The sequence below is a fragment of the Metarhizium brunneum genome, chromosome 1, assembly GCF_013426205.1.
Source record: "Metarhizium brunneum chromosome 1, complete sequence".
Taxonomy (NCBI): Eukaryota; Fungi; Ascomycota; class Sordariomycetes; order Hypocreales; family Clavicipitaceae; genus Metarhizium; species Metarhizium brunneum.
This window is the reverse complement of record NC_089422.1, coordinates 861,145-882,907: the sequence shown is the minus strand read 5'-3', so window position 1 is coordinate 882,907 and position 21,763 is coordinate 861,145. Positions and strand designations below refer to the sequence as shown.

General features: G+C 52.0%; 5 protein-coding genes across 5 annotated transcripts; 2 read left to right on the top strand and 3 right to left on the bottom strand.

Annotated features, from left to right (window-relative positions):
• Nucleotides 1-1,802: 1,802 nt before the first annotated feature.
• On the top strand, nucleotides 1,803-4,291 carry G6M90_00g002650 (uncharacterized protein; the record flags this gene model as incomplete). Its single annotated transcript, XM_066129535.1, has 3 exons — nucleotides 1,803-1,908; nucleotides 2,007-3,496; nucleotides 3,557-4,291. 3 exons carry the CDS (start codon nucleotides 1,803-1,805, stop codon nucleotides 4,289-4,291), a joined length of 2,331 nt encoding a protein of 776 aa, XP_065985701.1.
• Nucleotides 4,292-4,486: 195 nt separating this feature from the next.
• btb3 (BTB/POZ domain-containing protein 3) lies at nucleotides 4,487-6,518 on the bottom strand (the record flags this gene model as incomplete). Its single annotated transcript, XM_066129534.1, has 3 exons — nucleotides 4,487-6,099; nucleotides 6,171-6,219; nucleotides 6,297-6,518. 3 exons carry the CDS (start codon nucleotides 6,516-6,518, stop codon nucleotides 4,487-4,489), a joined length of 1,884 nt encoding a protein of 627 aa, XP_065985986.1.
• A 763-nt stretch (nucleotides 6,519-7,281) lies between these two features.
• nim-1 (G2-specific protein kinase nim-1) lies at nucleotides 7,282-9,566 on the top strand (the record flags this gene model as incomplete). Its single annotated transcript, XM_014687334.1, has 3 exons — nucleotides 7,282-7,321; nucleotides 7,382-7,849; nucleotides 7,903-9,566. 3 exons carry the CDS (start codon nucleotides 7,282-7,284, stop codon nucleotides 9,564-9,566), a joined length of 2,172 nt encoding a protein of 723 aa, XP_014542820.1.
• A 2,481-nt stretch (nucleotides 9,567-12,047) lies between these two features.
• Nucleotides 12,048-12,575, bottom strand: G6M90_00g002620 (uncharacterized protein; the record flags this gene model as incomplete). Its single annotated transcript, XM_014687335.1, has 1 exon — nucleotides 12,048-12,575. One exon carries the CDS (start codon nucleotides 12,573-12,575, stop codon nucleotides 12,048-12,050), a length of 528 nt encoding a protein of 175 aa, XP_014542821.1.
• Nucleotides 12,576-18,630: 6,055 nt separating this feature from the next.
• Nucleotides 18,631-19,617, bottom strand: mtfA (C2H2 finger domain transcription factor mtfA; the record flags this gene model as incomplete). The annotated part of the gene is made up of 2 exons (XM_014687336.1): nucleotides 18,631-19,391; nucleotides 19,461-19,617. The coding sequence occupies 2 exons, from the start codon at nucleotides 19,615-19,617 to the stop codon at nucleotides 18,631-18,633; spliced, it is 918 nt and encodes a 305-aa protein (XP_014542822.1).
• Nucleotides 19,618-21,763: the final 2,146 nt, after the last annotated feature.

Here is a 21,763-nt window from a genome sequence, read left to right as displayed (position 1 = left end):
CCGCTTTCAGACTGATGGAGGGAGGGCGATAAGCAATGAGAAATAGGGCTCCCTATGTAGGCCCTACGAATTCTAGGTATTGGATGCCAGACTGCAACATCACCAGGTGGCCGAGATGTTGACGCTTCAACGACGAGGTCCAAAAGCAGGGAATCTTATGGCGATGTGTTGGCTATGCAACATGTGAAGATCCCACCTACGCTTGATACGCTCATGGTAAACTGAGAGCCACTGCTGCCGTCTCTTCCTGAAGCCTGGAACAGATGGCAAGTACGTTTTCAGCTTCGCTACCCTTGGGCGAACCAAGGACTGTTGCGATGCCCGACGCCGCCATGTGTGGGACCGGTTCATGGACCCATTTCGGTGCCGGTCCGGGCCGGCCCCACCAGAGACCCGGCGGGTGACGCAGCACTTATGGCAACTCATTGTCTTCTCTGAGACAAGGTAAGACAAGCGGTCACACGTGTCCCAGGTGTCATTCTACTACTTTAAAGGCAGAGCCATAAACAGAATGACCAGACACCTGAGCGTCCTTACTTCGCATAGGGGACACTGGATGCTTTCCATGACACGTTGTGCACGCTTGGAAAACGGTATTGCGGACTCGAGTATCCTTGGGCTCCAAGCTGTGCTTCTCCATGCGCGGGTATCCGGGGTAGCATGCCAATTCATAGAATCTCAGTAGGGTACTTCGTAGATGTAGTGAACAATATGCGGTGGAACATCCCCGATGGAGCAGTGGTGGCACTAGTTGAGATATTCGCCATTTCGAGGCAGTCGGCACTGAGTCCAGGCAACATTGATTTCACCAGACATGCAATCAATTGATACATATGTCAACATTGAATATTGTTTGCTGCCTATAGTGCCTGTAGACAGTGCCTGCGGCGTCGGTTGCAGTGACGTGATCCACTAAACACAGTGCGTTGGCCACTGGGACATGCCAGACATTAACATTCAATGTTGAGAAACCAGCCGGCGACATCAATTTATTGAACCCACACCAAAAAGACGGCTGCCCTCACAGCCATGTCCCACCCCCCCTGGTGACGAGGAATACATCAACAGACGTACAAGAGCCTTTTGCAGATTTTAATAGAAGGCACGGCATGGCTAGCAGAGACAAGACTCGACAGCTGGCCATCTATTCCAGGTGGTACTTTGTGGTCAATCGCTCTCAGCTTGTCGATTTTCAACTGAGCCATGAGTACACATACTAATAAAGGGGATGGATGAATGATAAGCGAGTGGAGCTGCGGCACAAGGGCAGGAAGGATTGAGGGTCGCTCCTGCGGTCTCGGTGGACTAACAAGAACTAGGCAAGAGGTCACATGCACCTAAGCGGCCAACACTGCCGCCCTTGGTGCCTTCCAGCCTCGTTTTCGTCGGCGCAGCCAATTCCCCTTTTGGCTTTTTCATCTCTTTTTTTTCGCCGTCTCCCGCCTCTTCTCTTACTTACTCTAATTCTGTATCGCTGAACACTCTTCCGTTGTCATGTTGTGACCGAAAGTTTGCTCTTCTCAGCCAGCACATCTTCGTTGTCCACCTGCGCCACCAGGCACGACGGAAAGAGGCCCAGAGTCCACCAACAACCCACTTTCCACGTCGTAACCGCGTTGGCCTGACTTCTCGCACAACTCTTCGCCTCCCTCCACGCTCGATACCATCGTCCACCAAGGCCATTTCCCGTGGCCAACCCTCCAGTGCTCGAGGCCGAGGCAGACGTCCTTGTTCTGTTCATTGCGCATCGCCTCTGTATCGACGGCAAGACAGGCATTCGCAAGCAAGACGGCTGTCCTATCATGGCTGAGCACAGCCCCGCGACTTCTGGCCCCGCGCCTCTGCGATCAGCCTTGAAGTCTGATGGCGACGGCGACAGAACCCCTCCAGCCAGCGGTACCCTTAAAGGTATGTGAAGTGAATGTATCATATCGTGACGTAGACTTAACATGGTTCAAGCATCATGAGGACGGGAGTAGTACGTGTTCTGTTTATGGTTCGCTCAGTGACTGCCCACGCGCTGAATCTGCACTACGACCTTGTGGCGCTATTCGCCCATTCACTCCGTGAAAAATACCAATACCACATATGTCGATCGCAAGCTTACAAACGGATAGCTGTGCAAATTGCCGAACCAGTTCCTGATTTCGATGACGAGTCCCAATCCATCAAAACCTTTCGCGCAGGACCAAGCCGTCGGTTAAGTGGCAAGCCAGCATCTGGCAAATCTTCAATTAGCGAAGGCTCGCCGGCTCTACGAACAGATGACGATTCTGCACCCTCTTCTAGCCATCACCACTCCCAGAGGCACCACCAGTACTACGCTGAAAAGCTGCTGGCCCAAGTTGCCGACTGGTTAGAACATGAAAAGAGAAAGAAGAATGCCGCTGCCAAACCCAAATCTCGTCGCAAGTCAAAGTCTCCTCCTGATCAAGACCGTTCAACTCCCACAACTGCAGCTCGTGAAAGATCTGACTCGGTCGACTCACAATCCAGCGACGTGTCTTTCGAGAAACTCGAGCACATCTTACAAGATTCTTTAGCATCGCTTGGTCTGAGCTCCATTCCCCAGCATCCTCCCAAGCTTTCCCGCCGGCGGCGTGCCAATTCGAAACCCAGTCTAAATCGCACAGCCTCGTCTGACACTGATTATGTGGATGGCGATGCTATTGTGCCGAGCTGTGACGTTTGGTTGGACAATTCCAAAACGATGAGCTACACTGGCGGTGCCGCAAACGAGAGCGACTCTACAAGCCACCAGGCGGAGGAGAATGATCCTTGGCTCATATTTAAGAATGACATCATTCGTATTGCCCATACTCTCAGGCTCAAAGGATGGAGACGCATCCCACTGAATAGCGGTGACACCATCACAGTTGAACGATTGAGCGGGGCGTTGACTAACGCAGTTTATGTTGTCACGCCTCCAATGGATCTTCCCGAAATTGAGGGCAAAAAGAATCCTCCTAAATTGCTTCTCCGAGTATACGGTCCTCAAGTGGAGCATCTCATTGACCGTGAAAATGAGTTAAAGGTGCTCCAGCGTCTAGCACGAAAGAAGATTGGTCCCCGGCTTCTAGGAACATTCCAAAACGGCCGGTTTGAGCAGTTCTTCAACTCCATCACCCTGACACCTGTTCACTTACGTGAACCGGATACCTCGAAGCAAATTGCCAAGCGAATGAGGGAACTGCACGATGGTATTGAACTCCTTCCTCTTGAACGCGATGGCGGCCCCGGGGTATGGAAGAATTGGGACCAGTGGGTGGAAAACGTAGCCAAGATCATGGCCTATCTTGACAAGCAATTGGAGACCACTTCCATTCCCCCAGCAAAATCTGACTCTGTCGTTCATGCCTGGAAAGCAAATGGCTTTGTGTGTGGAGCGCCGTGGGAGCAGTTCCTGGCCATGGTGGTCAAGTACCGAACACATTTGGTCAACTGCTACAAACCAAAGAAGATAATCAAGGAGCGATTGGTTTTTGCGCACAATGATGTAAGTGATGATGTGGTGCCCTCAATTTGCCACCAAATATGCTGACATTGTATTCAACAGACTCAGTATGGAAACATTTTGCGCATTAAACCAGATGATGAAAAGTCACCTCTGCTTCAGCCGGCCAATAAACACAAGCAGTTGGTTGTTATTGATTTTGAATATGCTGGCGCCAATCTTCCCGGCCTTGAGTTTGCCAATCACTTTACGGAGTGGACGTATAACTACCACGATCCCGTCACTTCCCACGCCTGCAATCACGAGAGATACCCGACACCCGAAGAGCAACGACGCTTCATCAAGTCCTATGTTGACCATCGTTCCCAATTCGCTGCGGCTGGCTCGACTCCACGAGTCAAACCAGACAGTGGCCCACCTACTCCATCTCTCAACCCTACCGCCTCATCCAGCTCGATCGTCGATTTCATGCTTGATGCCCGCGTCCCTCCCGGTGGCTGGGGCGCTGCCGAGCGTGCGCGAGAGGAACAGAGCGATTTACATGTGCGCCAATTACTGGAGGAGACCCGTCTCTGGAGACCTGCATGCAGTGTCTTCTGGATTGCATGGGGCATTGTACAAGCCAAGGTTCCAGGTTTGGATGCCAACAATGAGCCCGTATCCGAAGAAGAGGCAGCAAAAGCCGAGCAAGAATTGGGCCCTGATGAATTTGACTACTTGAGTTATGCGCAGAACCGAGTTTTCTTCTTTTGGGGTGACTGCGTGCAGATGGGATTAGTCAAGCCCGAGGAATTACCTGAGAAGTTGAGATCAAAGTTGAAACTTATTGACTATTAGAAAAATGCAGTGATGCAATGATCACCTGGACGCAAAACAACGCAGCTGCCATATTCCAGCATCTGTATAGGCAGATATCTACCAAGTATGAATACAGTCAATGCCATGATAATGTGGCCATTCTATTTTCCATAACATACGTCATCTAGACATGCAGCGTTGCATCCAATCCAATGCCCCAATCATACCTACAAGCTACGCATCCAACTTCAGCCGCTCCAACATGGCATCGATCTTGCCTAGCAAAATCTGATAATTGATCGCGTCCGATGCAAACTCATCCTCCGCCATCTCACCATCCAAAGTTTTCACAACACCGTTCCCCCCAACGCCATTCTGTACACCATGCCCATTCACCATGACATCTCCCTGCTCCGCCAACGACACCGCCGCCTCGGCGTCAATCTCCCCATCCTCGCCCATCATGTCATCCAGCCCGGCATCCTCGAAGCGTAATCTAAACCGTTCTGACAAGTAATATCGTATATCATCTAGCAACTCAATCGTATCCGTCTCCTCACGACGCTGGATTCGCTCCGCGCTCTCACGGATGAGTTCCTGGAAATCGGATTCGTCAATGTAATCCTCCAGCCTGGTGGCCAGGTAGCGCGCCGCGAATTCTTCCAGCCTCTGCACGCGGAGATCCCAAGCCGCGTGGATGACGTCGTAAATGTTTATGGGTTCCATTTCCACCAGCTCCGCCTGCTGTTCCGAGTGCCCGGCGCCGTTGGCCAGGCCACGCGCGTGTTTGTGCGTGCGGTCGACGAGGGCGCTGGACGTGCCGCTGCCCAGGGTGCTGATGGCCTGCGCGGCCTTGGTCTTCAGCACATCCAGGAAGAGCATGTCTGCCGTGTACAGCAGGTCGAGGGCGTGCTCGAGGGGGCACGCGGCGTTCTCGGTGTACAGGAAGGTGAGGACGAGCTCGAGCACGGCGGGCGTGCAGTCCACGGTGACGATGTGCAGGTTTTCGGAGCGGTGGGACTCGACAAAGTCCCCCGAGAACATCCTGTCAAAGTATCCGCTGCGGATGAGCATGGCCTTGTGGACGGGGTAGAGGGCGGACTTGCGAGGCCGTCTGCCGGTGCCGATGGGGATGCCCTGGCCGTTGAGCACGGGGGCTTCCTGGGCCTCCTCGTCGTCGTCGTGCGTCTCGTCCGCGCGGAGGAGCACGTCTGCGAACGCGGGGTTGTCGTGTTTCCACCTGACGTCGTTGACGCGCTCGGTGTCGACTAGCATTTTGCCCCCCAGGACCTTGGCGCTGAAAAAGTCGCCGATTTGCTTGAGCGCGCGCTCCTCCTCGTCTTGGTACCGCTGCCTCGCTAGGCGGCGGTCGTTGCCGGCCAGGATGGCCTCCCAGAGGTGATCGACTTCAAGCTGCTTGCTGATCTTATCCAGGCCCTTGACGACGTCTTCCTCTGAGATGGGACTGCCGGCCGGCACCAGATCCTTGGGCAAGTCTCCGAGGTATAGGTAGCGGAGGACGATCTGGATGGCTTCCACGGGGACGGTGTTGGCAAGGTGCCATGACGGGGTTTCGGGTTGTGCCTCCAGCTTCTTGCGAAAGTAGGGTGTCCTTGAGGCCAGGAGAAACTTGTGCAGGTTGAAGGTGCGCGAGTCCGACGTCAGCGAGATGTCCGATGTGGTTGGCGTGGAGCGGTTGAGGAGTCCGGATATATGGGTGGACCAGTAGACGTAGGGGTCTGAAGACTTGGAGAAGTCGTACTGCAGCAGGAGATTGCGTATTCTATCATTGAGGGCGTTGTATATGCAGCGTTCTCCTTGGAACGTGTTGCGTTCGGCCAGAGCGCCTTTTGCCACTTAGCTTCGGCTCCTTGGGATTCATTTGGTGGGCTCGGCTGCCGGGAGGGAGAGGAAATACCTGAATCTAATAAAAGCTGGACGAGTTCATAATGTCCACAGAGACTGGCCTGTCACATAATATCAGCCATGGAGATGAAAAGATGAGGTGGTCTCGCATGACGACTCCAGGGTAGTTGGTGCTCACAATAATGAGTGGCGTATAGTCGAATCGGTCTTTGCCATTGATGTTGACTCCCTGGCTGATGAATTCCTGGCATTTGCGTAAATCGCCGTGTCTACAGGCCAGCAGGAATTCATTAAACTCGTCGCTCTGGTCGAGAGGGTTCTCGTCGCGCAGCTCGCCGCTCTTGATCATCTCGCTCTCCTCGCCCAGCTTCCCTTCTAATTCGTGCTTTCGAAGCACCATTTTCAGCTGCCGCGGCGCAAAGATCTCTGCCCCGTTGAGACGATGTATATCCCTGTACAGATCCAGACATGGAAGACGAGAACAAATGAAATTACATAAATGGCAAGAAATCTATTCTAGATGCAATGCATGACAGTTGGTTGAAAGAGGAAACGCTGTCCCACTCATGGCGTTTTGGCGGCTCTTAATCAGTCGTTATACAATTGTTAAGTCCGAAGCATTGCCATTGGCCGGACACCGCTGCTACCGTTTCCACACCGCCACAGTCCCTGTTGCTCCACCACTGTGGCGCTCTGCGGTGCGCTTATCGATTAGACGTTGCCGTGGTAACACCGCTACTGTTTACGCCGGTCATTCTCACCCTGGTCAATTTCACAGAACCGCTGGCCATACGCGGCTCAATGCACACCGGGACGACGCTATTCTGTGAGCAGGACAACCTAAGGCTTTCTTTCTCTCAGGCGCCTGTGCCCGAACTTGAACGACGTCCAACGAAAAAGCAGCCACCTTTCTCTCGACAAACATCCTCATCGCCAACATCATCACCAACAGCCTTTGTTACTACTAACCACAGCAGGGTTTGCTTTCTTTTTTGCGTTGCTTGATTTGCGGTGCATCATATTCCACGCAGCGATCTTGATTACTAGCAAGTTTTTTTTTGCTACCATACTGCATGCCAGCGTGTATGGGTTGTTGAAGGACGAGCCACCACCACCACCCTGGGATTGACGTTGGCTTCTCGCTTCGAATAGTACCGATCGACATGTCGTCGGAAGACAAGTACGAGACCCTGGAGAAGATTGGTACGTTGTCTCTCTACCGGCCTCTTCTTGAATCCGGTTCTGACTGCTTCTTTCGCTTAGGCCATGGCTCCTTCGGGGTAATTCGAAAAGTGCGCCGAAAGGCCGACGGCTTCATCATGTGCCGCAAGGAGATTTCGTACCTTCGCATGTCCCAAAAGGAGCGCGAGCAGCTCCATGCCGAATTCCAGATCCTCTCACACTTGCGCCACGCCAATATCGTCGCCTACTACCACCGCGAGCACCTCAAAGCCAGCCAGGACCTTCACTTGTACATGGAGTACTGTGGGAATGGCGACCTCGGACGAGTGATCAAGGACTTGCAGCACAAGGGGCAGAGAGCACAGGAGAGCTTCGTATGGAGTATTTTCAGCCAACTCGTCATGGCGCTGTACCGATGCCACTACGGTGTTGATCCGCCCGAGGCGGGTGCGAATGCACTTGGTTTGACGCAGGGGAGTGCAAATGGGACGCCAAAGGTGCCTGCCGGTGCCATGACTATTCTTCACCGAGACCTGAAGCCTGAGAATGGTACGTCGTGATTATTGCCATTATGGCGGTGAATGAATACTGACAGCATCTAGTCTTTCTGGGAGAAGATAACTCGGTCAAGTTGGGAGACTTTGGATTATCCAAGATGATCAAGTCTCATGACTTTGCATCTACATATGTCGGCACGCCCTTCTACATGTCGCCTGAGATTTGTGCGGCGGAGAAGTACACTCTCAAGTCAGACATTTGGTCACTCGGTTGCATCATTTACGAACTCTGTGCACGGGAGCCTCCTTTTAACGCAAAGACACACTTCCAATTGGTACAGAAGATTAAGGAGGGAAAGATCGCTACGTTGCCTGAAATGTACTCCCCTGAGCTGAATCAGGTTATCCGAGACTGTCTTAAGGTGAATCCAGACAGGCGACCAGACACGGTTCAGTTGCTCGATTTGCCAGTTGTCAAGTTGATGCGCAAGGAGAAAGAAGTCGTCGACTTGAACAAGTCCTTGCGCGCAAAGGAAGATCTTCTCCACCGGAAGGAAAAGGAGTTGAATGAGAGAATTGCCAACCTTGAACGAGAGAGACAGATGATGCGGGAGGAGATTGATTCCCAACTGCGGATGGAGTGGGAGGTCAAGGCTCGGCTTGAGATTGATCGCCTTGCCAATGTGGAAATCGAACAACTACAACAGCGATTTGAGGAGGAGATTCAAGTACGCGTCGACGCCGAATTACAAAAACTAAAGCATTCCAATCTTGTACAGCCAGAAGCGACCCTTCCCATTGAAGATTATGCCTCAGCTATTGCTAAGCCGGATATTCCGCAATCATCGACAGGCGGCAGCGGCGATGGGTTTCCTTCAACAACAGATCCTAGCGAATACTCTCTCAACAGTCCAGAGGCATCAAAAGAGCCGAAACGAGCAGCACGAACACCATTTGGCCGAGCCCAAACAATGTTTGCCGGCCACGCTGGGACGCCAATGGACGTTGAAATGGCATCGCCCAGTCCCATGGCCATTGCCAACCTCTCTTTGTCTCCCCGTCGTGGCGGAGCGACCAAGGCCCCTACAAGCCATTCGGGCAACATCTTTGCAGCCAATGCAAACAAATCTGCGGATCCTAGATGGGACCTTCGCGAACCGCTGTCCATCGACTCTGACGATGAGGACATTGTCCCCTCACCCACGCGGAACATTCGCTCTGCCAATAATCCGTTTACTTCCAAGAATCGGCCTGTCCTCTCCTCACAAAAGTCCTGCCCTCTCAACCGCCTCAAGCCTCAGGCGTCGGCCACCGGATTAGTCTCCAAGGCAGTATTTGGTCCTCAGGCCGAGCCACGCCCACGCTCGCCGACACGACAAATCAGCAAGATTCCATCAATGGCAAGCCTGCCAACAGATACAGGCGGCGGCTTGACGCGGAAACATTCCGTCAAGAAGGACATCAATGGCGGGGAGGCTCTCAATAAGATGGCGGCTAAGAACAATATCAAGGGTAGGACCCTGGTTGAACTGCAACAAGCTCGCGCTGGAGGTCGTCCGATGAGTGCCGGTGGTGGTACTCTTGAGAATGTCAGCCCTAAGCGTGCTATGTTTAAGGAGAAGGTCTGCGAGCGGAGAGTGAGCGGAGGTAGTGGCAGTGGCAGCAGCAGCAGCAGCAGCGGCAGTGAGTCTGTAGCTGTTTGGGACCCAGAGAAAGATGAGATGCCCAGTCCCTTTTTAGTAAGGCAAAAGCGTATTGTCAAGGTATAGGAATCCTTGCTTCGCCGAGGCGAATAATACATGAATATGTTGGGGTGAAACTGTGGCGAGGAGCTTGACGATCAGAAATGCCTCCGATACCGGGCACGCACGTCACGATTAGCTGTTTTCCTGTTTGTGTTACACATTCCTTTTCTTTCCTTTTTTTTTCCCTGTTTGACACACTGGCTTTATGGTGGGAGCAAGTTGGATAGATGCTGGAGTATTGAGGAAAGAGTAATGGGGACGAGGGTTACGAATATGGGCATGCTCTGGCGTTATGGACAAGATGGTTTACATGTGACTCGTGGTTTTTCTTTGTTTCAGGATTGAATTGACTCGCGGCCTCACTTCTTCATGAGACTCGTTTGGGGAAAGGGGGGGTAGGGAGGAGGAGGTTTGGGCGTGTAGATACATGTGTTGTGTGCTGCTTGGCGGCCGAATTTATTCATCTCATATGTTGTGAGGCTTTGTGATTGACGAAAGTGACGTGTGCGATTCGAAAATCATGCGATTTAGATTGGTGTTTGTCGTATTGAAGATTCTTGCTTCGATAGGCAGACTTGCTGATGGAACATGAAAATGAGTCTGGGGATCGACGTATTATGCTAGCCGGCCAGACTAATTTGCATTATTTGGTCAATGACCATATACAGTAGTACATGAACGCCAAGCGTTGGCTACCTGGACTAGCTGAGCTGTGTATCTTTCTCAAAACCGTGATGACTTTACGCACGGACAGGTTTTCTAGTCTTATTTCCAACTTATTGGAACATAAAGTGCTTGGATACCGGCATCGTCATTGGGCTCGATGACCGGCGGCTGGAGCGTAAGAGACGATAGACACGGTGTCGTATGTGTAGTCTGACGAGGCCGCGGCGTTGTCCTGAGGTGTTACTATTTGTAACTGATGTCGAATGGTCCTGATCAATGTCCAAGAAGTGCTCCCCCTGTGCGATGATGTAACCGGGCTCGCAGGTGCCGTCATGCCTAGACCGGCAACGGCAGACCTTGTCAGCGCCTGTCAAAAGCGCCTTGGCTTTTACTGCTGCCTATTACTCCGGATTTAGGCATGATATACCTGCTGTTCCGGCATACCAATTTCGCCGCCTGACCTTGTCAGTCGAGGAGGGTGCGGGAATTGCGTCTAAAACGGCGTCAACTTGGCGCGCGGGGAGCGTGCCGAGGACCCCTTTTGCTGGTCGAGCAAAGCCTCGTCGTACTCGATTCTTGTTGGATACAGATGCCATGTCCATTGCCGCTTCACGTAGCATTTGCGAATCCCACCGAGCCAACCGGCGACATCCCTTTCCACATATGTACGGAGAACATGGGTCGCGCAATCCATGGCAACGAGGCGGGACATTTCGCACATCCGCCGCAGCCCTCAAATCTGTCAATGATGCGAGGCGACGTTTTATCCGGTAACCCGACAGCATGGGCAGTGACAAACAAGATCCATTTGGGTGCCTATAGACGTCCCCTCTCATTGGATCAATGGCATCGGGCACAAGCTCGTGTTCTTGTTCTTGCACGGTACTGAGCGAGTGAGGGGTTCGGGCCAACCGACTACCTGGTTTACACCGAAATTGGCACCACGGTCAAGTGTTCGACGCGAAGGTGTCGCATTTTAGTCTGGACTACCCCGTAAACCTCTTCCTGCAAACGTCTCAGACACTCCCCTCCACAGTCCTTCCGCTTGGTGTTACCTCCCCCAAAGCTAGGTAAGAGACAAAAATGGAAAGAAAAAAAATATGAGAAAAGAAAGACTCCAGTGTCCCAACGCCGCCCCAGTCCAGCGGTGCCCCCAAAAGGTTATCTCGCGATTGGCAACAGTCTTTTTTTGTTAATCCACCGGGTATAAAACATGACAATGAAAGCAAAACAACCAAGTCCATTACACCATACTTTATGCCATCTGCTGCCACAGAGTAAAACGCCGGGAGAGTTTGGTCCGATAATTTGCAGAAGTGTTTTGGTAGCTGACATAAGGAGACGTTTTTCTCCCCTAAATTGTGCGTACTCCATCGGTAACTGGCGGGATATTTAATCCGAAGCAAAATCAAAAGGATCATGGATCTGCGCCAAGATCGGGTAAAATTGTTCCAAGTGCAAGATATTAAAAAAAAAAGAAGAAAAAAAAAGACAACCCATAAATGTGCTCAAGTCGGGGGTGGGAAATTAACAAACGCCAGATGAATAAGTCAACGAGGCCGTGAGGCCTATCCATATCTTTGCGCGGCCGTGAGGCCTCTGTTTCATCTTTGAGGTTCCCTTTCTGATCATCTCCTTCCCTCCTCATTCGTACAATCCAACCTTGATCTCGTCCAGCTAGCGTTCGTGTGGAGGATACATGGATTTCCTTTAGATGTAGATAAATCGTGGCCGCGGGGCGGGATAGCTGATGAGGCTCTGTAGTATATATATTTTTGTTCGTATTGGATGATGCTCCTGCTGGTAAAGGTGACCTGAGTGGACATATCGATTTTTCGTTTAGTGCCTACTCCTGTGAGACGAGCCTTGCTTATGCGAGTGGGAATGTGAATGCTTGTGGGATGAATGCTTGTGGTGCCGACTAGACGTTCCGCTTGTTTCCAAGTCTCGCTCAAGCTCCTCCACTCTGGACCGATACCCCTTCACGATTTCTTTGATATGGGCTATTCGGTCAAAGTCCGTCTCTAGCTCGTCAAGTTGCACTAGAATCTGCCGATATCTCTCAATTTCTGCATCGGCGCCGTCGATGATATTTCCAGCACGGTCATATTGTACTTGGGTGAACATCTGTGCTTGCTCGCTAAGATATCGTATGTTTTGTTCGATATTTGCCATCAACCGATCAAAGTACCTTCCCAGAGCAGCAAGAGAGGAGCTGTCTAGTAGTAGTAGGCCTTGACTGCTCGCTCTGCTGGCGGTGCGGGAGCTGGTCGATCCCCCTCCGAGTGCTGCTTGGCCTTGCCGCAGGAGCTGTATCTCCTCTTGTGAGAGACCTAGTTGCGTGTCCGGCACAGCATTGGTCGTCATGATGGGCAACACGCGCAAGGCGTGCGAGAGCGCCTAAAAAAGGCAAAAAGCCTTCACGGCTTAGTGGACGAGCCCGTCAATGCCCTCGAGACGGTTCAGCGACAGCGACAGTTATTGGGGGTTCGGGGCTGATTGGTGGTGCTGCTGGCATTGAAGAAGAGCACGAGTGCTTGGCCGATGATTGTCTGTGATGGTGAAGTCGTGCACAATCGTGCATGATCTCGAAGAAGCGACGTCGACGGGAGCCAAGTCCACGACGCACCGGCACAAGTACGAGATAAGGAAGGGTGAAGGTGGGAGAACCGGAGGTCTGCTCTCGCGCCTTCGACGTCGAAGCTAAGCGCGGCAACAAGATGGTGGGTGCACGGCTTGTCTGGCCGTCGTCTGGCCTGGCTGGGTCTTTCGCTGTGGCTGCCGGTCTCTTCTGGGGGGGAAGAGAGATTATCACGCCAGCGCGTGATTGGAGAATGTTGGGGGCATTCACTGACGGGCGCAGATCGTTCAATGTCAATGGCGGTTCCTCAACGGGCCAAGCCGTGAGCCTGGCTTGGGAATACATAGACGGTTTAACCCCCCATAGATTGGTTCCTGGATGAAAGGTGTTTTGTTCTTGCAAAGCTACCCACCAAAGGAGGTTTTTTCGTTCGTTAACAGGCTCGGGAGAACTATTGAAGCTACGGGCTGGGGTTCCAATGCCGGTGCAGAAACGTGGATGTGGTACCTTGGCGATTTCGTTGACGAACTACAAGGAATCAGCCAACACCACCACTTGAGTGAGGACATGGGCAGATGAGGACTCACTCTTTTAGAATGAGTTGCAACAATCGCCCCCAAGCTCCTTTAGTTCCTGCCTCCGCTGAGCACCCCAGGTCGAGGGGAGCAAGTCCAATGGCGCGCGGGTGAGGGATTTGATCAGGCGCAATGTCATCCTGGCCAGCTTTAAATCTGTTGGTGGGCAGAACACAATCAACGACGGGGGACAGTGGCAACACCAACCTCCAAGTGCCTGTATGCATTTGCTAAGGATAACGTCGTTTAACAGACTGCGTGCGCAAGTGGTGACACGCACTCCTCTGCAGGTGGTTGAGTAACTTTAATTGCTTCCACGCACTGTTTACTTCGTGCTCATGCCCATGTTCCATGCTCATGTTCATGTTATTCCTGCTCCTGCTCCTGCTCCTGCTCCTGCACATGGCGCCGCCTGCACATAGAGTGGAGCAGTCTGATGGATTGGCGGCCCGAGTTGCTGGGAACTAGGACAGAACGACCGGTTGGATGGCGTCAGTCATCTGCCTCATGTACAGTTGCGGGGGACGGTGGCGGGGTTACTTGGGAACTTCAAAAAGCAACTTGGGTGCACAGCACCTTCCAGGAGAAAGACAAACGTGCACATGCCCATTCATCATCTACCCTAGGTAGGTGCACCCACTGTAGCTGATGGCCTTCAGATAGGTACAACCCAAGGTAGCCTGTCCATTCATGGCCCCGTCTGACCAGATGGAAGGACCAGCTAGGAGGCGGAAAACTGCAGGTGCAGGTGGGCTGCACAGCCAATTTCAATCCATCTTAGACTTCTCTGATCCAGGGCTCTGCCAATCTACACGTTAATCTGTCCCCCGTCGTTGACATCTTCTCGCTTGAATGCCATCACTGTCACTGCATTTTCCGGGCTCAGGCTTGGTTGCGAGAATGGAGCAGTGCCTGGCGCCGAATCAGCCTATGGACTGAAAAGTACTGACAGTTGATGCAATTGCAGGCCTGGATCTGGAATCTATTGCAGGGCCTCTCTGACCTTTGTGAAATTGCTGCTTCCTCTCTATCGCACTGCGGCGAGGCAGTATCACTCAAATTGTGGCGGTGGCCTGGATGCCATCATTCAGCTGATGCTCCCCAGCTCAATCGCGTACGTACGGACCGCCCGAACAAAACCACCACACACCAATGTGAACTGATGGCCACGATAGGAAGCTGGAGTGTGATTGTTACGATGGGACAGGGTGCCCAACCCGGAGAGGGTGTATATTGTCCTTCTCTGGTCCTCCAGTGCGTGTTAGTGCCTCTTTGAGAGGAGGAGGAACGGACCACCACCATCTTGCCCTGATCACAAGTGCGCGAAGAGTTCCTCGGTTGACGACTGTGAAGCCCATTTGCTCGTGACTCTTGCCGCTACGAATGCACCTTATCTCACAGTTTTGTGGGCGAATGCTTGATCATTATGTATGTGCACGGCTGTGTAACGCGGAGTGCCTTGCATGTACATTACGGCGCTGGTACGCATGTCGGAAGCTCCCGCCACGTCGAATGCTACACACACACACACACACACACACACACACACAGACACACATAAAAGAATAGAACAGCTAGAAGGAAGAGGAACGAACATTTAGTGTGTAGATGATATGAGCTGTCAAGTCTTCAGGCGTCGTTCTACTATTTCGCTGATAGGCTTCCGCTTTTTTTGGCCTATAAACTCAGACTATACGGAGTATTCAGGAAGACATCCTTCCCTCTAAGCTTTCGACAGACGTGTTACGAAGCTGGTGCCTAAGGTCCGCCTCCACGGTTTGTAGGACGTGGGAACACAGCATTTCGTTTTAACTAACCTTGAAGCCGTAGCACACAATCTATACCGTTAAAGAGAAACTCCACTCTCAGTTGCTTGTATCATATGATACACCTTCAACAATGTGATTGGCCCTGCAGCATTACTGCCAATACATACGGGGTAGCACTGGCTGAGAGACAAACTGAAAGTTGACAGCTGCACCCAGTAGTATCCGAGACATGTGTCTGAGACACAATATTTGGAAGATTTTCTGAGTGCTGTTACAAATTTTATAATTCAGCAGCAAGAGGATGGAACAAGCTCAAACAATACACAATGAAACGTGGGCAACAGTGCGTGCCTCCTTGGATGCGCTGTGTGGCGGAAGTCCATAATCCGGGGAGCCTACTGCGATTTGCATGAACGTTGTGTCTCTCTCTCTGTCTCTCTCTCTCTCTCACAAAGAAAAAAACACCGGATGAATCTGTGGGAAAATTCCAAATATTACGCGACTGTTTAGTCCACGAAAGTCGCCAGAAATTTTAGTCTCTAACATGGGGAAAGTCATGCGTCCTAAACAAATGTTTGCATTTCGCCCACTTCTAATGGCCTCGCGACGTATGACGTATCAGAGTTGGGACATACGATTCCTTTAGGTACGTAGATACTGATCGCCATCCAGGATTTACACGGTTCTCATGCCCTCCCTGGGCCACATCCAGATCGAGCTCCAGCGGTTCGACATATTTGATCAAGTTGCTGACTCCAGGCTTAGATTTGGGGATGAAACGCTGCCAAGGACGGATCTGAAGCTAAATGATACACCGCTATGATCTTCGATAACAGCATTGATATCGGCAGAAGATGAAACCTGCCCCTCAAAAGAATCGTCGCCACCAACCACATTTACCGAGGTCTCGACCCATCGAACAAGGTTAAACAGGGCAATTCCAGAAGAGGAACAGCAGAGAAATTTGTCATTGATGGACCCCTAGAGTTGGGGGTAGTTTGTTTCTAGAACGCCAAGCATATCTTCTTGCCCCCTTGGAAACAAGGTGTGTCAATGGCTGTTTCTGCTGTTATCTCCATTGCCGTTGTATTTAGGCAGTTTTACAGCAAAGTGCCGAGAAGACACTTGATGTTGCCACGATCAACCCGGCTACCACGCAGCGACTAGTGACGACGCATCGCAATATGCACGCTGCCCTATTTGTCAGTGTGCACCAAACGGACTGCATGGCTTTGCTTGATTCTGGCCACGTCACTGTGCCGGTTGGTTGGGGGCTAGTTGTGTAACACAACTTGCAACAGAAAAGCGACCCCCACCAAGAAGCTCTTATCCAAATGGTGCAGAACACGTCATGAGGGACCGCCGAGCTTAAAACAGACTTAGAATTATACATACGACGGTTGCAGAGAGAAGGCTAGCATTTCAGATTAGCGAAAAACTGAAGACTCTTCACTATGCAGATGTTGATACTACTAGGCTCCGTCCATGTTGGGCTTTCGCCTCCACTTCGACGGCGGGCCATGCGACGTCGGGTTTCACAACGACTGAGATGTAGTTTGACGGCATGCCCCGGCCGAAGGATTTCCGAATTTGGATTTTTCACCGGCGGGTGGCCATCAATTAATGGCATCTGGACTTCGAGCCGCCCCCGCCCCCCCCAAAAACGAGGTGCTGGCCTTGTACTGCAGGTCCACAGCCAAGGAAAGAGGACCTAGGCCACTCACAAATTGCCACTTCGTACGGCGCACGACGAGTAGAGAAGACTAAAAGACATACTAGTACTAATATTGACATAATCATTAGTACCACGACCCCCTTGGCAAGCCATGGTCCCAATTAAGCCAAATCCTCTCCCAGTGGGCTCTTGGAATTATTCTGGAAGGTTTGCAGACTTTTGGTTTTGTGAGAATACGACGCCAAGCCCTCACCGGCCTTGAAGCTCTTTATGTTGCCCCATGCACTTCTCAGTACAGACCAGACACCCAGAGCTTCGGCTCAACCACAAGATGAACGCCTGGTTTTCAGACCCAGTTGACCCCCATAACACTCAAATGGGAAGTGGGTGGGAACCATCAATGGACATTCCCAGCAGCGTGGGTGAGATCGCCGTCCAGGTCCCTGACTCACGACCCGGCCGAAAATACAGTAGCCACCTGTGGCTGCTGTTCCATGTGCGCCTTGAGAGCTGGGCTGCCCGCCACGGCGGATATCATCAGACAGTCCGGAGTATCATGTGTGATGAGCGAATCTTCATCACATCCCGGCTGCCTCGGATCTATGAGCCTAACAGCCACAACGCACGCTAAAAAAACGCAGAGGACGATGGCGGACCACCATAGCCGTTCATAGGCCATTTGCCCACGTAACAAGCCAAGCCTTCCCGCCCTTGACGCTACGTGCACTTTCTGCATTGTATTCAAAGCTCGTACGGAGTACAGAGTACGGAGTACTAGTGCAGCATTCTAGTTGACTCGACTCGGGCACTGCTACCTCGGAAGCCAATCGATGCGCCTCTCGGAGCCAGCGCCGTGAAGCACCAGAGTCTGGGGTTCCAGGGCGATCTGATCGCAGCTCCCTTTCCGCCTCTAGTATTTCATGCCGAACCCTACCGCTCTGCTGTGACCTCCATCTCCCCGGCGCCATTTGAAAGCACATCCGCTTGGCCGGAATTCAGTGATCGACAGCGGGCGCACAAAGCATTCATCTTCCCCCCGAGCATCCCAACGAGCAGGGTTCCAGGTTCACGCCCGGAAAGCCCGTCCGGGATTTTCGTCTCAATAGTTTGTTTCCGTCCTTGCGGCCCCCCTCCTCGCCCCGACTTCTCTTCACCTACTTACATAGACATACAATATCAATTTTGGAGCTTCTCTAGGGGGGACCCCCATCCCCGCCCAATCTAGTTTATTTTGCACCGAGCTGAATCTTGCTTAGTCGTGCACACGAGATGAGAGTCCCTTGTGTATTAAGAAGCAGGAACAGCATTATAGCCAGGGTCTTCAATAGCACAGCCGTAGATCCTATAATAGAATCTCGGAAATGACTGCCACATTCTGTTGATGCCATTTCGCCGTGGAAAATTCTACATTGCCACAGCACTAAATTCTTATCAAGTGCATACATAGCTAGGCGACACATTTGGAAGCAGACGTCACATATGGTGCATAACCCGCGAGATATCGTGGCAAGAAAATCAAACAAGTAGGACAAAATGCATAATTTTCAAAAAGTCTATTCATATACACCTTTGTCGTATACGGTCCACCACTTCCAAGCTTCAAATCCCATTCCATGTCTGACCTGTAAAACGCCTCGCCGTTCCAAAACCATCCTGTGATTCTCGCGTCCCTGCCTACAAGTCCATCCCGCGCAACTTGTGCAAAACACCCAAAAAGTCCGTTTGTATCATAACCCCTATGTAGATATTGCCGCTAAATTCCGAAACACCAGTGCCGTGAGGCCAGAACATTACAATGGAGGACAATGCAACATGATCACGTCTACCTTGACGGTTGTCGACCCGAGTTGATATTGAAACTGTGACAGCCACGTTCGTGTCGTTTCATGTTGCTGCGGACACTGAAGGCCTTGCCACAGCCTGCATGGGGACATTTGAACGGCTTCTCCCCTGTGTGGGAGTGACTGTGTATACGGAGGCTGCTAGGACGACTGAATGCCTTGCTGCACGTGGGGCAGATGTATCGATCTTGACTCTGCGTGTAGGACATGCCGTGGACGGGGTTGAGGTAGTGGTGATGCTGCCAAGGGTTGCTGCCAGATGACGGAGTATATGCGATGGGAAGCGTCATGGGTGGGAACGTTTGTGGCAGCGGTTGTTGGTAGTAGAGGTTCGAAATTTGGGGATGCGGAGCGGCACCAGATGGGAGTGCTGAGTGATAGTAGCCCCCGACTGTTGACAGGCTGTGGAAAGCCCCCAGGGGCAGATTCTGTTGAGGAATGGCGTGCTGAGGATGCCCTTGGGTCCCAGTTACCGATTGCTGCGGTAGTGAAAATCGTCGCGCATCGCTCTCCATCGGGGGTGGCGTTGCTTCCAGGTATTTACCCCCGGAGAAGGTTCCAATGGAGAAATGCCTTTGCGGTTTGGTGATCGGGGAGCTATGATTATCAAAAGAGGCATCAGAGCCTAGAGGAGGAGTGGGCGGAAAGCCCTTTGACTGAGAAAGATGCTGCGCGTAGCTCGAGTTTATGCAGCTTTCGTGGTTGGAAAATGGAGTCTCTTGTCGTCGAGGAACTGCTCGATCTGATCATGTTAGTCTCTCGGTTGGATATGTTACAGTTTCATAGTTGTATCTTCCAAGCTCATTCGTACCTTCAGTGAGAGGTGACTCGGATGTAGAGTCTGGGGATGCAATACTGGTCGGGGAACCGGCATCAGCAATCCCCAAGAGTTTCGAAATAGAAGGCAACGAGCATTTGGTTTCCTCCATTGGCGGTGATGGTGGTGGCTGAGGCGCATAGCGGTACATTTCAGTTTGTAGCAAGGAATGGTGACGTGCTATTGAGTGTATAGCCATTTCACAAGACGATGACTGGTAATGTCACAGTGTTGTGGTTTAACGGAGGGCTTGTGTGAAGCGGCGGGGGCACGCCGTTGAATATCTTGTCCTCAATTGCGTGGAAAAGAACGAGAAGGTTGTGTCTGAGTAGAGCAAATAGACTGAGACGGAAAGACTGCTTTTTGATGGCTTGTTGATCTGTAAAAGAAAGCTCAATGCGGATGTTGGCGAGTAGGTTGTTCAGATGGCGGTTCCGACGATACGGCTGGATGGGGATTAACCTGGTATAAGTAAGTCTGTCCTAATCCCGCACAAGACCAAATTCATATGCATGTACACCACCAACCTGATGAATCGGAAGTAATGTAAATCAGATCTGGGGGGACATGCCACTAAGCGATCCCGGATCACTGGGGTCTTCAACTGCAAGCACATCTGTCACAAATTGGCGGTGGGTCAAATCTAGCTAAACGAGTTGCCCAGAACCTGAAGGGAAACCTGGGACGAAAAAGTCCGTGACATTCATCTTTGGGAAGAGGCTCAGGAGGTGGGGTGGTGAGGCGACCAGAAACTGGATGAGAAGGCCGGAGTAACAAGCCATTGTGCCTATCACAGGTTCGCAACACTGATAGAGTCCCAGGCTCGTTAGACCAAGCAACCTGGAGGCGTGGTTGTCACGGGGGGAGGGGGGCGAATAGTAAATCAGACACCACGGGCCGGCTAGATGGAGGAGGGGGTGAGGGTGACAAGGGGGGGTGGCAACCACGCCTGGGCGCGTCACAAGGGTCTCTGGCGCCGCTCCTCTTTGCCGCGGATTGGCATCGCAGCTGGTGGCAACTGTAGAGGCTCCAGTGAATGTCACTGGGGTCCGTTGATGGTCAAACGGTCAAGGTGGATAGGGTTAATGCGTGGGCTGGAGGAACTCGAGACGATCTACCACCATAGGGGTCGTGGATCAAGGCCCTGTGCGACCGGATGGTCAAGCTGATCTTATGCCGGGCATGGTTTGCTGGCTAGCCATGCTGGTGGCACTTGAGCAGCGTTGCGAGTTGCGTTTGGTTTGTTTCGTTCTGTATTTTGGCTATGCGGTGCATTGAAGAGAACCATCATCGGATTGCGGGAGTGTTTCGGATTCTCGCCAAGCTGCGGCCAGTATGAGGCAAGACCTGGAGCTCAAGCTTCATCAGTCGGGCACCAAGCAGGCGGCACGTCATCTCGCGGAGAGAAAATTTCGTCGGCGGAGAAAGTATCCGGAAACATCAAAAAACCTTCATCGTCTTGGTCATTATGCCTTTGCATTTCGAACCGAATATGTTGGACCATACGTCTGGCTGCTCGCCGGGGTTCGGTTTCGACCTTGAGAGACGAACCATTGCCATTGCATGCGCAGTCTGCAACTTGCCCAGCCGTCGCCATTTCAAGTACCGTCTTCCTGACCTTGTTTCTCCCGCCACCACGACGCCTGCAGAGCTATCCCATGGCCCGCCCTACGAAGCAGACGCTTCCGCAGTAAAAGCCTCGTTATTCTCATAACCTGCTACGGCGATAGTTTGACAAACTGCAGCCCTGTGTGTCCCCAGAACGCCCCCTGGTTTCTGCCACTTCAGGCCGGACGCACCCTCAAGTACTGCTGGTCTTCAATATGTTCCCGAGCTCGAGGGTTGGCTCTGGTTCCACAACCACAATTCCGGAGCCCAGACTTGAGAAGCAAGGGTGAGATGTAGTACTCCGTCGCCCCTAAATCAGCACCAAGTTCGGAGTACTTGTTGTAGGTGCATTATGCATACTGGTGCAGCCGCATCCTATCACCCTCCATCGGCTAATACTGACGCCACTGGCTGTCAGAAGTCTTCCTCTTGACGCTGCAATTCCAGGCGTGCTGAGAGTTGCCATTCTAGGATGTTGCGCTAAAGCCAGCTCAATCGTCTTCGAGACTTTCAAGTTTCCGACGCAGTCACAGTTCATCGGACTGACTCGTCGTTATGCCAAATGTCTAGGAATCCAAACGCTTGAAGCAAACAACATCGTAGATTACGAGACCCCAGCTATTGTGTGGATGACCCCCCTGCACCAAGGTTGCCGGCTAATTTATGTATTAGGACCAAGTCGTAGCCAG